Source organism: Parasteatoda tepidariorum, chromosome 4 (genome assembly GCF_982258835.1).
Source record: "Parasteatoda tepidariorum strain Cologne lab strain chromosome 4, Ptep-v5.0, whole genome shotgun sequence".
Lineage (NCBI taxonomy): Eukaryota > Metazoa > Arthropoda > Arachnida > Araneae > Theridiidae > Parasteatoda > Parasteatoda tepidariorum.
Genome location: NC_141758.1, coordinates 25,797,293 through 25,811,893, shown reverse-complemented (window position 1 = coordinate 25,811,893; position 14,601 = coordinate 25,797,293). Strand labels below are relative to the sequence as shown.

At 34.6% G+C, this 14,601-nt stretch overlaps 1 protein-coding gene across 2 annotated transcripts in view; it reads right to left on the bottom strand.

The window, feature by feature from the left end:
• Window positions 1-14,601, bottom strand: part of Mcr (macroglobulin complement-related) — a 132,206-nt gene that overhangs the window by 48,176 nt on the left and 69,429 nt on the right. For both annotated transcript variants that reach the window (XM_087160811.1, XM_087160812.1), the window contains exons 3-5: window positions 6,424-6,551; window positions 1,615-1,795; window positions 1,325-1,493 (exon numbers count right to left, since the gene is read on the bottom strand). In XM_087160811.1, the coding sequence (XP_087016937.1) occupies window positions 1,325-1,493; window positions 1,615-1,795; window positions 6,424-6,545 (472 nt within the window). In that variant the 5' untranslated portion in view covers window positions 6,546-6,551. The remainder of the gene's footprint in view (window positions 1-1,324; window positions 1,494-1,614; window positions 1,796-6,423; window positions 6,552-14,601) is intronic.

Sequence of the window (14,601 nt, the reverse complement as noted above, 5' to 3'; positions counted from 1 at the left end):
ATTTGTAAATATATAATATGCGTTGTAATATTGTATAAATACATTAATATAAAACTATTTTTGCAAATTGTCCTTGTAATTTTACATATAGTTTGCAACCTTCTTTAGTGACTCTGGATTGCGTTTACGACTCCATGTTCATTCTATGTGATTTTTGATTATTTTAACATATCGGCTGATAAGTTCCCGGTCTATTGAAGTAAACACAACTTTTTTAGTAAAATTCAAATTTATTCATCAACATAGTCTCCTTTAAGAGATATACAATCACTCCATCGCCTCTTTAACATCTCTATACCTTTCTTAAAAAAAGAACCATCTTTGCCCTTAAAAATAGACGTTTTTTCGGCAATCACTTCCTCATTCGTGCTGAATCTCTTACCCGAGAGCATTTTTTTCAAGTCTGCAAACAAGTAGAAGTCCATAGGAGCCAAATCTGGTGAATAGGGTGGGTGCGGGTGAATAGGGGTGTCTGACACAACGTTAAACAGCTCTCGGAATCATCAATTCGTTGTTATTTTTGGTCAACCGTTAGCACATGCGGCACCCACTTCGAAAACAGCTTTCTCGTGAACAAATGGTCGTGCAAAATAAAGCCTACACGCTCTTTTTGATATATTTAGAGTATCAGCTATGTCATGCAACTTCACCTTGCAGTTTTCTATAACAATTTTGTGGACTTTTATTATGTTTTCCGGATTAACCACATCTTTAGGGCATCCAGAGCGTGGCGCATCTTCAACATTTGTGCGATCACGTTTAAAATCAGCAAACCAGTCAATAATGGTCGATTTTCCTGGTGAAGAACCCGGATAACACTTATCGAGCCAAGCTTTAGTTGCTACCGTGTTTTTTCCCATTAAATAACAATCCTTAATAAGAACATGAAATTCTTTTTTATCCATTGTTTCAATAATATAAATTGCTTTTCGATTAAAATCACTGTAACTTTAAAATCAATCGGCAGATCGTTGTAAAATTTTGACACCTTTTTATTTGAAGGTTAGGACTTGCTAAACAAAATACTAACTCTGCATTTAGGGTGCCATCTGTATGTCAGACCGGAAACTTATCAGCCGATGTGTTAATATGCCTGCTTTGGTTCATTTTGTTCATGTTATTTTAAATCCCCTTGTATGTGTTTAGTTCAGTTACTTATATGTGCACGAAACAAATTTTTATTCTGCATCATGCCTCTTTTAGTTTAAATTTTGAAATAGTAGTTGAAGATTATGGTATAAATAACTAAGATGACAATTTTAAACTCATATAGCAAAACTGAAATGAATATGGATTCCTAATACTTTCTAGTACACATAGTTACCTGTTTGTCCTTGTTTATAGACTGGTCGATCAGTTTGTATAAATATTGTCATCGACCTCTGAGAAAAAGTCAGCCTTGTTTCGTTAATGAAAGCTGTACCACCAAGGACCCCATTCACATTGCCCTCAACCCTGAGATTGTATGAGCCTTGAACACTTGTAGTAGGAACCTGAAATCGAATTCAACAGGTGATTAAGATCCAATTCATAAAAATTCTTCTCTAGATCTATAAATCGAGACATTTTGGATGCTTTGAATTAGTTCTCGCATGAAATTATATCAAAACTTACTTTTAGTAAGAGAGTTTCAGGCATGTCTTGCTTCACTTCTTGCAGAGCAGTCGCAAGTTCAACTCCATCTCGCTGGATAGAAGCTCTAACTGTTATCGGGAACATTGTGTGAAACACACTCACTGTCACTCGATAAACTTGTCCTGGACGGACCATTTTAGAAGCCATGACAAAATATGTCCTGGAAGTTAAATAATTAAAAAAATTGAAAATAAAAAATTAATTAAATAAAATAAGTTAATTTAAAAAATTGAACAATATTTGAATTTGAATTTTGAACCCTAGCAACAAATTTATCTTAGGCCTAGTAGAGCTCAAAATTGTCACGTACTGTCACTCGAAAAACTTGCCCTGGACTGACCATTTTAGAGACCATGACAAAATGTGTCGTGGGAGTTAAATTAAACGACTTATAAAAAGAAAATAACTTTAATTTTGAGTCCTAGTAACAAATTGAGCTTGGTCCTAGTAGGGCTCAAAATTGTCACTCAATAAACTTGCCCTAGACGGGCCATTTTTAAGGACAAAGCAAATTATGTCCTTTAATTAAGTAAACGACTTATAAAACAATAGAACATTTATTGAATTTAAATTTTAAGTCCAAGTAAAAAATTTATCTTGCCCATAGTAGGGACCGAAATTGGCTCAACAAAGGCACCACAAGAACAAGAAACATATAGGACGAAGATTTGGCTATCTAGATTTTGCTCCAATGGATCTAGATAGAGCAAATATAGGTCCTACTTAAATTGAGTAGTAATATTAGTTGTTTATTTACTTCGCACAAGAGCTGCACAATGGGCTATAGGCAACTGTCCGGGAAACATTCCTGAGGATTATCCGAAGACATGCTATCACAGTTTTTATCCTCTGCGGAGGGGATAGCTCCCCCAATTTAGTAGCCTAATGACCTGCGCTCGAAGTTGAGCCAGTATCGGCAGCCAGTGATGCTGGACTTCTGTGTTCTACTGGGAACTGTGACTTACGATCAGTTCACTATGGGAAGCTATCTAAATTAAAAGGTAACAAATAAATGTAGGACGCATCGGGACATATCTGTACAGGCTTAGTAATGGCTGTAAAACATTTGAATACTTAGACAATTTTTTGCAAGCATTTGGTTGAGATTTGGCTAAGATGTTCGCGTTTTGGTCCTATGGTTGACCAAGTTTAGTTGCTACTTGGAATATTGAGCATTAACCAGAAGAATTTTCAAGCAGCTGTCAATGTTTAAAGAATGCGTAAATCACAGATGTCGGAATATTTATATTGAGTTTCCAGAACAAAATATTTTAGTGTATTGCTGCCATTATAGGAATAAGAACAGAAATTGGATTTCTATGGAAATAAATATTTATCAATGAACTGAATTGGAATAAAAGTTTAAGTCATTAAATGTGGTACTTTTATTTTAAACTTTATTTCATTTATTTTGACGTTAAAGAGAATCCTGTCAAGCCAATTTTTACCTAAAGCCATAAATTTGACTATAGCTAATAAATTATATAAATAAATAGATAATTAATTTTAAACAAAATATTGTTTATCACCAAAAAGTTTATTCTTTTGTTGAAATAGTTAGCGAGCCTAATACAATTATTAATAAAGGGCATACTTTTATCTTTCTCCTACTCTCGCTCCACGTTAAGGTTTATAACTATTTGTTTATTGTTTAACATGTTTTACGTAATATTCATTACAACTTTCTGCAAAAACATGCATTGTTCTTGATCTTTATGTATACAAAACAAATTTACTTTAACTACGCGAATCACGATGTTAATCTATTGTGTTTAGTTAGTTTGACGTTGCACCCAAAAGAAGATATTCTTGTGAAAGCTTTGTTCATTCTTATTATAATGCTAATTCGAACTGAAGAAGTAAGAATGTAGCTGCCTTGTTCAGGATTTTCAAAATATAGAAGAATTACAACGAATTTTAAATCTTAATTGTATAAAACTGTTCTTTGAAGCAATATAATTTGCTGAAATGAAACGAATTTACTTAATCTGAATCAAAAACAAAAGAATAAAATATAGTTTTTAAATTATGTAATAATTTTTTATATTCTACACAAAGTAAAGGAAGGTAATATTTTCCAATAAATCGAGGAATTTCTTTCCCGATAGAAAAAGTCAATAAGTTTTATATGAAAATTCAAAGTTTTTAATTTACCCATTATAATAAGAGTCTTCATAGCTCATATTGATAAAATTCTAGTCTAAAAACACACGAAAAGTCACTTTTGGTGTGCTACGTTTAATTTGAGACTTTATGTTAAACAATAACAGTTTTCAAACTTTCAACTCGATCAACTTTTTAAAAAGAAAATGTCTTTCTTTTATTTAAACATTGAAGTTCTCTTGAAACTTTTTCTTACATTGTTAAAATAGATTCTAACTATTTATTCACTTTTTAAATGAAAAACGATATGAATGTATTTTACATCGAAAATTAGTGATGTATATTATATATAGAGATCTAAAAATAGTCGTGTTACATCTTATTTCATTAAAAAAATAACAGAAAATACGGTAACAAAATTTTCCAATTTAATATTTTAAAAGCAGTTTTAAAACAAAAAAACAGACGATTTTTATTTTAACATTATAGGATATCTTAATGTAAATTAGTGACAAAAGATGACGTAGACTGCTATAAACCCAACATGCAAATGTTTAAAGAGCCCAGAATAAAGTTGATTTCATAGAGTCATTAGTAAGAATTATGATATCGCAGTCAAAGAAAAATCTTGAACAAAATACTAATTATCCCTGGGAACTAAGAATCAACCGCAGTGGTAAATGTACACCAACTAATAATTAATTGATGTAAAAACTACTCATTAACCTGCACTCATTGGTCATTTTGCAAGGGATTCTTCTGAGCACGTACGGATAATCTCATGAAAAGCTTTTACAATATTCTATAAGCATGAAATATCGACAACCAGGCTATTAAAACGTTTGAACAAGTCATTTATTATCTTCGAAATATAACACTGATGTTTATATTCAGTGGTAGGGCATAGCCTTCGGGGAATACAATAATGCAATGAAATACAATAAAGGGTAGTTTTCTACCTTCTGTACATTTTTATTTGGGCTTATGATTCGCAGGTACTTTTGCAACGCAAAGCATAGGATTTTCTTTTTGACATCTTTGCTTTTATCTAGTAATTTGGAGGAATCAAATTAAACCATTCAAAATAAATTCTAAATCTGCTGGAGTCACGTGGTAAGAACGTAGTTGCAGTAATTTATTTACGTCACACCATATCTGCACAACGAGCTATATGTCTGGTAAACATTCCAAAGGGCGGTCAATGCAAACACAATTTTGATCCTCTTTAGAGGGGAAGGCTCCCCCTTTTTGGTAGCCCGACGCTCTGTAAAAAATTCCGTACCAAATCACGGTAAAAAAAGTACCGGCACTCAGGGTGATGGTACATTTTACCGTAAGATCCACTTTTAACGGAACAAAAATCTGATATACCGTGCTTTTTATAATAATAATTACTGTAAAATAACAGAATCGTTCTATTGAAATAAATATTATACTTAAATATATATTAAATAAAATTATGGTACAATATTTTTATGGCAAAAATGGATTTTACGAATGATGCATCCAAATTGTCGATACATTCTTACCGTAATTTTTACAGTGCAGTAAAGCACTTTACGGTAGAATAGTTTAACGAGGACAAACGCACTACACCCATGGTTCCTTCGCAGTTTGATCAAAGTGGTCACCCACTCGCTCGCTTACTTACTATTGCCAGTTATGTTTGACTTCGGTGTTCTAGTGGGAACGGTGTCTTACGATCCATTCATTGCGGGAGCCAAGAGGTGAAAACGAATTCAGACAACATAAATGAGAACTGCAAAAGAAGTCGGAATGGATAAAACAGTGAGGCGGCACAAGCCACTGTAGCGCAAAAGATAAAGCGCTCGCTTCCCAATGAGATGACTCAGGTTCGCATCCCAGCTATGGCTGAGCTGCACAAATGCTGCTTTCGACTCAAACCGACCACGATGTTGGCGTTAAATGTCCTCTGTGGTAGACGGATCATGGGTAAGAGCCCCCTAGCTATTTGGGTAACCGTGGGAGGTTTTTTCTCCCCATGTAACATAAATGCAGGGGAATTTCAACAAAAACGAAGATTGATTCATTTCAATGCCTGATCCAGAATTTCCCTTGTTTTCTAGGTCGTCATCATATTTGCAAGGTTACTGATTTGAACATTGATGATTGTAAACCTAAAATTGGCTCAACTGTTCATTGATTATACACAGGTGAGACAGGTTAAAAACCTGACTACAGTTGGTCATTTCATATACTCTTTTGCAGGGTAGCACCGATCACAGTATTGACGAAAGTAATTAGAATAAAAAAAAAACAGTGACAGAAGGAGCATGAGTTAGAGTGTATTTACCGCTAAGCTTGCATTCGTAGTTTCGCTCGCTATGTAATAAAAGCGGATTACTTTTACACAAAATGTCCTCAACAATGGCAAATTATAACAGTTGCTAGATCCAGAAGTTCTTTTGTTTAAACTAACTGTTTCACAATTACAAGACCACAGAGTGGAATTATGAGATGGCAGCAAATCTTATATGACCGCTTTTTCAACACTGGTTAGAAAATAACTGTTAAATTTTACCACTAAAAATTTCGCATTTCAAAATTTAAATATTTAAATATTTCGCCCTGATTTCTTGATAAAATTCAATTCAACAATAAAACTCATTGCTAAAGTTTAAAATTTATATGATAAAATTCATATTTAAGTAGATTTATACTTACGGTTCATTTTTATTTTTGTTGAGACGGAATTCGCCAGGAAATTGAGGATACATATCATATGAAGATTGGCAAGAAACTGATGTTATAATAAATAGCAAGAAAGAAACAAATTCAGGAAGCATTTTGACCTAAAAGAAATCAAACAAAAATATCAATATCTTTCTCAAAACTGAGTGTTTGTGTTATCGTTATTGCATAAAATTCAATATTCAATAGAGTCTTAATAGAAATTATTATTTCACACGTTTCTTATGCATTCCGTAGAAGATTAATGACTAACAGGAAAAGTATGAAATAATTAACATTCCACACATTAGGCATTCTATTAAAAGACTAATGAAAACCTACAAGCACTCAATGCAATTAGTCAAAGTATGTAATAATTCTCATATTTCATACTTTGTCTAAAGAGCGTTTGTCATTCTTGAAAATGTCTAGGGATTCCATATGAGAATTATGATTAGGTATAGTATATAATAATTCTCATATTTCATACTTAGCGTCAAAAGCATTTATCATTTGTGAAAATGTCTAGGTATTCTATTGAAGGATTAGGTATAGTTTATAATAATTCTCATATTTCTTACTTTGCTTAAGAGCATTTGTTATTCTTGAAAATGTCTAAGCATTTTATTGAATGATTGGGTATAGCACATAATAATTCCATATTTTATATAAAATGCCAGGCATTTTATAGAATTTATATATTTAAAAAACATTACAGTAACATATGCTTTAACTTAACAACACAAATGGCTGTATGTAAAGACATTTAAAATAATTACTACTATTGTAGTGAAGTTTTTATTAAACTGATATACTAAAGAGATTTTTTAAACCGTCAAGTTAATGACGAACCAACGGAAAGTCTTTGGTCAGTATAATAAGCCACATTTTCGAATTGTTCTGGTTCTGCTCACATTTTCAAGTTCAAATGCTTTTGTATATTATTCTGTTATATAATAAAAATTCTGAAATTTAAATTTAATATCTTAGAAGAGTTAGGTATTAAAAAGTCATTAAAAGTCATATTTTAACGAGGACCAATACCGCACACCCTCGGACCCTTCGCAAACTGATCCAAGTGGTTACCCACCTGTATACCGAATACAGCCAGTGATGCTTGACTTCGGTGATCTGCAGGGAACCGTGTCTTAACGGTCAGTCCACTGCGGGACAAGTTATTATTATTATTATTGAATATGTAAACATATTATTTTTTAAAGCATGATTATTACTTTTTTAAAGCATTGTAATAAGAAAAAAAAATTATTTTAAGTTTGCAAACTTCCGATTGGTGGTATAAATCCTCAGCTTTTAATTAAAACGACCGCATCAAAGCAGCGTCATACTCTTCGTGTTTAGATTTGCTGCCGTAAGCGATCCGCTGCCGTAAGCGATACGTCCACTGTTGGTTGCCATATGTACTTGGAACTTTTGTCTACTCTAAAATCATTTAAAAACAAGCATTTTCATCGACTGCCATCTTCAAAATTTAAACAAGACTTGGTCAAATAAATAAAAGTTGTTTATAGTTAAATAAAACAATAATATGTTTACATGTCCAATAACTTTTTCCCACTACAAGCTCAGAAATCAAATTATAAGCATCATTGGAACGCCCGGTGTCTCTATTTGAATTCATATTTTCCAAATAATAAATTTAAATATGCTCTTAATATTCGAGAATGGTTGAAATAATTAAAAAGCTTCAGCAAAGTAATAAACCTGTCGTAATCAGTTCATAATGAGTCACCCATTAAGAAAAAGTACAATGCTTTTTGAGCGTAAAGGCATGAAAATACTCATCAATATCTGTTAACATCGTTTATTTTGTTATCGTCCGCTTATTAAACCGTTTTAAATGAAGTCTAGTATGAAAATAAATTCCAAAAAAGAGATCTCAGTTTGTGGGAATAGGAACAATGGTTGGTTACACATGAATTAACAGCAGTACCAATGGAGAAAAAAAAGGTAGATATAAGGGCGTTATATACCACTTCCTTCTTTATAAGAGCGAACTTGATAAGAGGAGTTGTATGTTTTTTTATATCAGTTATTTGAACAATTGAAATATTATAGTGCTAATTTTGACAAATAAAAATACTTTTAATAAAAGATTCGTAGAAAATATTAAGTAATAGCTTGTAGGGTATTACAATTACAATACAAAACAAAAACAACAATACAAATAGGCTACAAAATTACAATTACAATTCACTAGCATATAAGACATGTTAACTCGATTCTATGGTGGGGTACCTTTTCATAGAAGAAGGTTGACTTTGTCGATAAAAGTTATGGTTCTATGGTGGGGTACCTTTTCATAGAAGAAGGTTGACTTTGTCGATAAAAGTTATGGTTCTATGGTGGGGTACCTTTTCATAGAAGAAGGTTGACTTTGTCGATAAAAGTTATGGTTCTATGGTGGGGTACCTTTTCATAGAAGAAGGTTGACTTTGTCGATAAAAGTTATGGTTCTATGGTGGGGTACCTTTTCATAGAAGAAGGTTGACTTTGTCGATAAAAGTTATGGTTCTATGGTGGGGTACCTTTTCATAGAAGAAGGTTGACTTTGTCGATAAAAGTTATGGTTCTATGGTGGGGTACCTTTTCATAGAAGAAGGTTGACTTTGTCGATAAAAGTTATGGTTCTATGGTGGGGTACCTTTTCATAGAAGAAGGTTGACTTTGTCGATAAAAGTTATGGTTCTATGGTGGGGTACCTTTTCATAGAAGAAGGTTGACTTTGTCGATAAAAGTTATGGTTCTATGGTGGGGTACCTTTTCATAGAAGAAGGTTGACTTTGTCGATAAAAGTTATGGTTCTATGGTGGGGTACCTTTTCATAGAAGAAGGTTGACTTTGTCGATAAAAGTTATGGTTCTATGGTGGGGTACCTTTTCATAGAAGAAGGTTGACTTTGTCGATAAAAGTTATGGTTCTATGGTGGGGTACCTTTTCATAGAAGAAGGTTGACTTTGTCGATAAAAGTTATGGTTCTATGGTGGGGTACCTTTTCATAGAAGAAGGTTGACTTTGTCGATAAAAGTTATGGTTCTATGGTGGGGTACCTTTTCATAGAAGAAGGTTGACTTTGTCGATAAAAGTTATGGTTCTATGGTGGGGTACCTTTTCATAGAAGAAGGTTGACTTTGTCGATAAAAGTTATGGTTCTATGGTGGGGTACCTTTTCATAGAAGAAGGTTGACTTTGTCGATAAAAGTTATGGTTCTATGGTGGGGTACCTTTTCATAGAAGAAGGTTGACTTTGTCGATAAAAGTTATGGTTCTATGGTGGGGTACCTTTTCATAGAAGAAGGTTGACTTTGTCGATAAAAGTTATGGTTCTATGGTGGGGTACCTTTTCATAGAAGAAGGTTGACTTTGTCGATAAAAGTTATGGTTCTATGGTGGGGTACCTTTTCATAGAAGAAGGTTGACTTTGTCGATAAAAGTTATGGTTCTATGGTGGGGTACCTTTTCATAGAAGAAGGTTGACTTTGTCGATAAAAGTTATGGTTCTATGGTGGGGTACCTTTTCATAGAAGAAGGTTGACTTTGTCGATAAAAGTTATGGTTCTATGGTGGGGTACCTTTTCATAGAAGAAGGTTGACTTTGTCGATAAAAGTTATGGTTCTATGGTGGGGTACCTTTTCATAGAAGAAGGTTGACTTTGTCGATAAAAGTTATGGTTCTATGGTGGGGTACCTTTTCATAGAAGAAGGTTGACTTTGTCGATAAAAGTTATGGTTCTATGGTGGGGTACCTTTTCATAGAAGAAGGTTGACTTTGTCGATAAAAGTTATGGTTCTATGGTGGGGTACCTTTTCATAGAAGAAGGTTGACTTTGTCGATAAAAGTTATGGTTCTATGGTGGGGTACCTTTTCATAGAAGAAGGTTGACTTTGTCGATAAAAGTTATGGTTCTATGGTGGGGTACCTTTTCATAGAAGAAGGTTGACTTTGTCGATAAAAGTTATGGTTCTATGGTGGGGTACCTTTTCATAGAAGAAGGTTGACTTTGTCGATAAAAGTTATGGTTCTATGGTGGGGTACCTTTTCATAGAAGAAGGTTGACTTTGTCGATAAAAGTTATGGTTCTATGGTGGGGTACCTTTTCATAGAAGAAGGTTGACTTTGTCGATAAAAGTTATGGTTCTATGGTGGGGTACCTTTTCATAGAAGAAGGTTGACTTTGTCGATAAAAGTTATGGTTCTATGGTGGGGTACCTTTTCATAGAAGAAGGTTGACTTTGTCGATAAAAGTTATGGTTCTATGGTGGGGTACCTTTTCATAGAAGAAGGTTGACTTTGTCGATAAAAGTTATGGTTCTATGGTGGGGTACCTTTTCATAGAAGAAGGTTGACTTTGTCGATAAAAGTTATGGTTCTATGGTGGGGTACCTTTTCATAGAAGAAGGTTGACTTTGTCGATAAAAGTTATGGTTCTATGGTGGGGTACCTTTTCATAGAAGAAGGTTGACTTTGTCGATAAAAGTTATGGTTCTATGGTGGGGTACCTTTTCATAGAAGAAGGTTGACTTTGTCGATAAAAGTTATGGTTCTATGGTGGGGTACCTTTTCATAGAAGAAGGTTGACTTTGTCGATAAAAGTTATGGTTCTATGGTGGGGTACCTTTTCATAGAAGAAGGTTGACTTTGTCGATAAAAGTTATGGTTCTATGGTGGGGTACCTTTTCATAGAAGAAGGTTGACTTTGTCGATAAAAGTTATGGTTCTATGGTGGGGTACCTTTTCATAGAAGAAGGTTGACTTTGTCGATAAAAGTTATGGTTCTATGGTGGGGTACCTTTTCATAGAAGAAGGTTGACTTTGTCGATAAAAGTTATGGTTCTATGGTGGGGTACCTTTTCATAGAAGAAGGTTGACTTTGTCGATAAAAGTTATGGTTCTATGGTGGGGTACCTTTTCATAGAAGAAGGTTGACTTTGTCGATAAAAGTTATGGTTCTATGGTGGGGTACCTTTTCATAGAAGAAGGTTGACTTTGTCGATAAAAGTTATGGTTCTATGGTGGGGTACCTTTTCATAGAAGAAGGTTGACTTTGTCGATAAAAGTTATGGTTCTATGGTGGGGTACCTTTTCATAGAAGAAGGTTGACTTTGTCGATAAAAGTTATGGTTCTATGGTGGGGTACCTTTTCATAGAAGAAGGTTGACTTTGTCGATAAAAGTTATGGTTCTATGGTGGGGTACCTTTTCATAGAAGAAGGTTGACTTTGTCGATAAAAGTTATGGTTCTATGGTGGGGTACCTTTTCATAGAAGAAGGTTGACTTTGTCGATAAAAGTTATGGTTCTATGGTGGGGTACCTTTTCATAGAAGAAGGTTGACTTTGTCGATAAAAGTTATGGTTCTATGGTGGGGTACCTTTTCATAGAAGAAGGTTGACTTTGTCGATAAAAGTTATGGTTCTATGGTGGGGTACCTTTTCATAGAAGAAGGTTGACTTTGTCGATAAAAGTTATGGTTCTATGGTGGGGTACCTTTTCATAGAAGAAGGTTGACTTTGTCGATAAAAGTTATGGTTCTATGGTGGGGTACCTTTTCATAGAAGAAGGTTGACTTTGTCGATAAAAGTTATGGTTCTATGGTGGGGTACCTTTTCATAGAAGAAGGTTGACTTTGTCGATAAAAGTTATGGTTCTATGGTGGGGTACCTTTTCATAGAAGAAGGTTGACTTTGTCGATAAAAGTTATGGTTCTATGGTGGGGTACCTTTTCATAGAAGAAGGTTGACTTTGTCGATAAAAGTTATGGTTCTATGGTGGGGTACCTTTTCATAGAAGAAGGTTGACTTTGTCGATAAAAGTTATGGTTCTATGGTGGGGTACCTTTTCATAGAAGAAGGTTGACTTTGTCGATAAAAGTTATGGTTCTATGGTGGGGTACCTTTTCATAGAAGAAGGTTGACTTTGTCGATAAAAGTTATGGTTCTATGGTGGGGTACCTTTTCATAGAAGAAGGTTGACTTTGTCGATAAAAGTTATGGTTCTATGGTGGGGTACCTTTTCATAGAAGAAGGTTGACTTTGTCGATAAAAGTTATGGTTCTATGGTGGGGTACCTTTTCATAGAAGAAGGTTGACTTTGTCGATAAAAGTTATGGTTCTATGGTGGGGTACCTTTTCATAGAAGAAGGTTGACTTTGTCGATAAAAGTTATGGTTCTATGGTGGGGTACCTTTTCATAGAAGAAGGTTGACTTTGTCGATAAAAGTTATGGTTCTATGGTGGGGTACCTTTTCATAGAAGAAGGTTGACTTTGTCGATAAAAGTTATGGTTCTATGGTGGGGTACCTTTTCATAGAAGAAGGTTGACTTTGTCGATAAAAGTTATGGTTCTATGGTGGGGTACCTTTTCATAGAAGAAGGTTGACTTTGTCGATAAAAGTTATGGTTCTATGGTGGGGTACCTTTTCATAGAAGAAGGTTGACTTTGTCGATAAAAGTTATGGTTCTATGGTGGGGTACCTTTTCATAGAAGAAGGTTGACTTTGTCGATAAAAGTTATGGTTCTATGGTGGGGTACCTTTTCATAGAAGAAGGTTGACTTTGTCGATAAAAGTTATGGTTCTATGGTGGGGTACCTTTTCATAGAAGAAGGTTGACTTTGTCGATAAAAGTTATGGTTCTATGGTGGGGTACCTTTTCATAGAAGAAGGTTGACTTTGTCGATAAAAGTTATGGTTCTATGGTGGGGTACCTTTTCATAGAAGAAGGTTGACTTTGTCGATAAAAGTTATGGTTCTATGGTGGGGTACCTTTTCATAGAAGAAGGTTGACTTTGTCGATAAAAGTTATGGTTCTATGGTGGGGTACCTTTTCATAGAAGAAGGTTGACTTTGTCGATAAAAGTTATGGTTCTATGGTGGGGTACCTTTTCATAGAAGAAGGTTGACTTTGTCGATAAAAGTTATGGTTCTATGGTGGGGTACCTTTTCATAGAAGAAGGTTGACTTTGTCGATAAAAGTTATGGTTCTATGGTGGGGTACCTTTTCATAGAAGAAGGTTGACTTTGTCGATAAAAGTTATGGTTCTATGGTGGGGTACCTTTTCATAGAAGAAGGTTGACTTTGTCGATAAAAGTTATGGTTCTATGGTGGGGTACCTTTTCATAGAAGAAGGTTGACTTTGTCGATAAAAGTTATGGTTCTATGGTGGGGTACCTTTTCATAGAAGAAGGTTGACTTTGTCGATAAAAGTTATGGTTCTATGGTGGGGTACCTTTTCATAGAAGAAGGTTGACTTTGTCGATAAAAGTTATGGTTCTATGGTGGGGTACCTTTTCATAGAAGAAGGTTGACTTTGTCGATAAAAGTTATGGTTCTATGGTGGGGTACCTTTTCATAGAAGAAGGTTGACTTTGTCGATAAAAGTTATGGTTCTATGGTGGGGTACCTTTTCATAGAAGAAGGTTGACTTTGTCGATAAAAGTTATGGTTCTATGGTGGGGTACCTTTTCATAGAAGAAGGTTGACTTTGTCGATAAAAGTTATGGTTCTATGGTGGGGTACCTTTTCATAGAAGAAGGTTGACTTTGTCGATAAAAGTTATGGTTCTATGGTGGGGTACCTTTTCATAGAAGAAGGTTGACTTTGTCGATAAAAGTTATGGTTCTATGGTGGGGTACCTTTTCATAGAAGAAGGTTGACTTTGTCGATAAAAGTTATGGTTCTATGGTGGGGTACCTTTTCATAGAAGAAGGTTGACTTTGTCGATAAAAGTTATGGTTCTATGGTGGGGTACCTTTTCATAGAAGAAGGTTGACTTTGTCGATAAAAGTTATGGTTCTATGGTGGGGTACCTTTTCATAGAAGAAGGTTGACTTTGTCGATAAAAGTTATGGTTCTATGGTGGGGTACCTTTTCATAGAAGAAGGTTGACTTTGTCGATAAAAGTTATGGTTCTATGGTGGGGTACCTTTTCATAGAAGAAGGTTGACTTTGTCGATAAAAGCTATGGTTCTATGGTGGGGTACCTTTTCATAGAAGAAGGTTGACTTTGTCGATAAAAGCTATGGTTCTATGGTGGGGTACCTTTTCATAGAAGAAGGTTGACTTTGTCGATAAAAGCTATGGTTCTATGGTGGGGTACCTTTTCATAGAAGAAGGTTGACTTTGTCGATAAAAGTTATGGTTCTATGGTGGGGTAC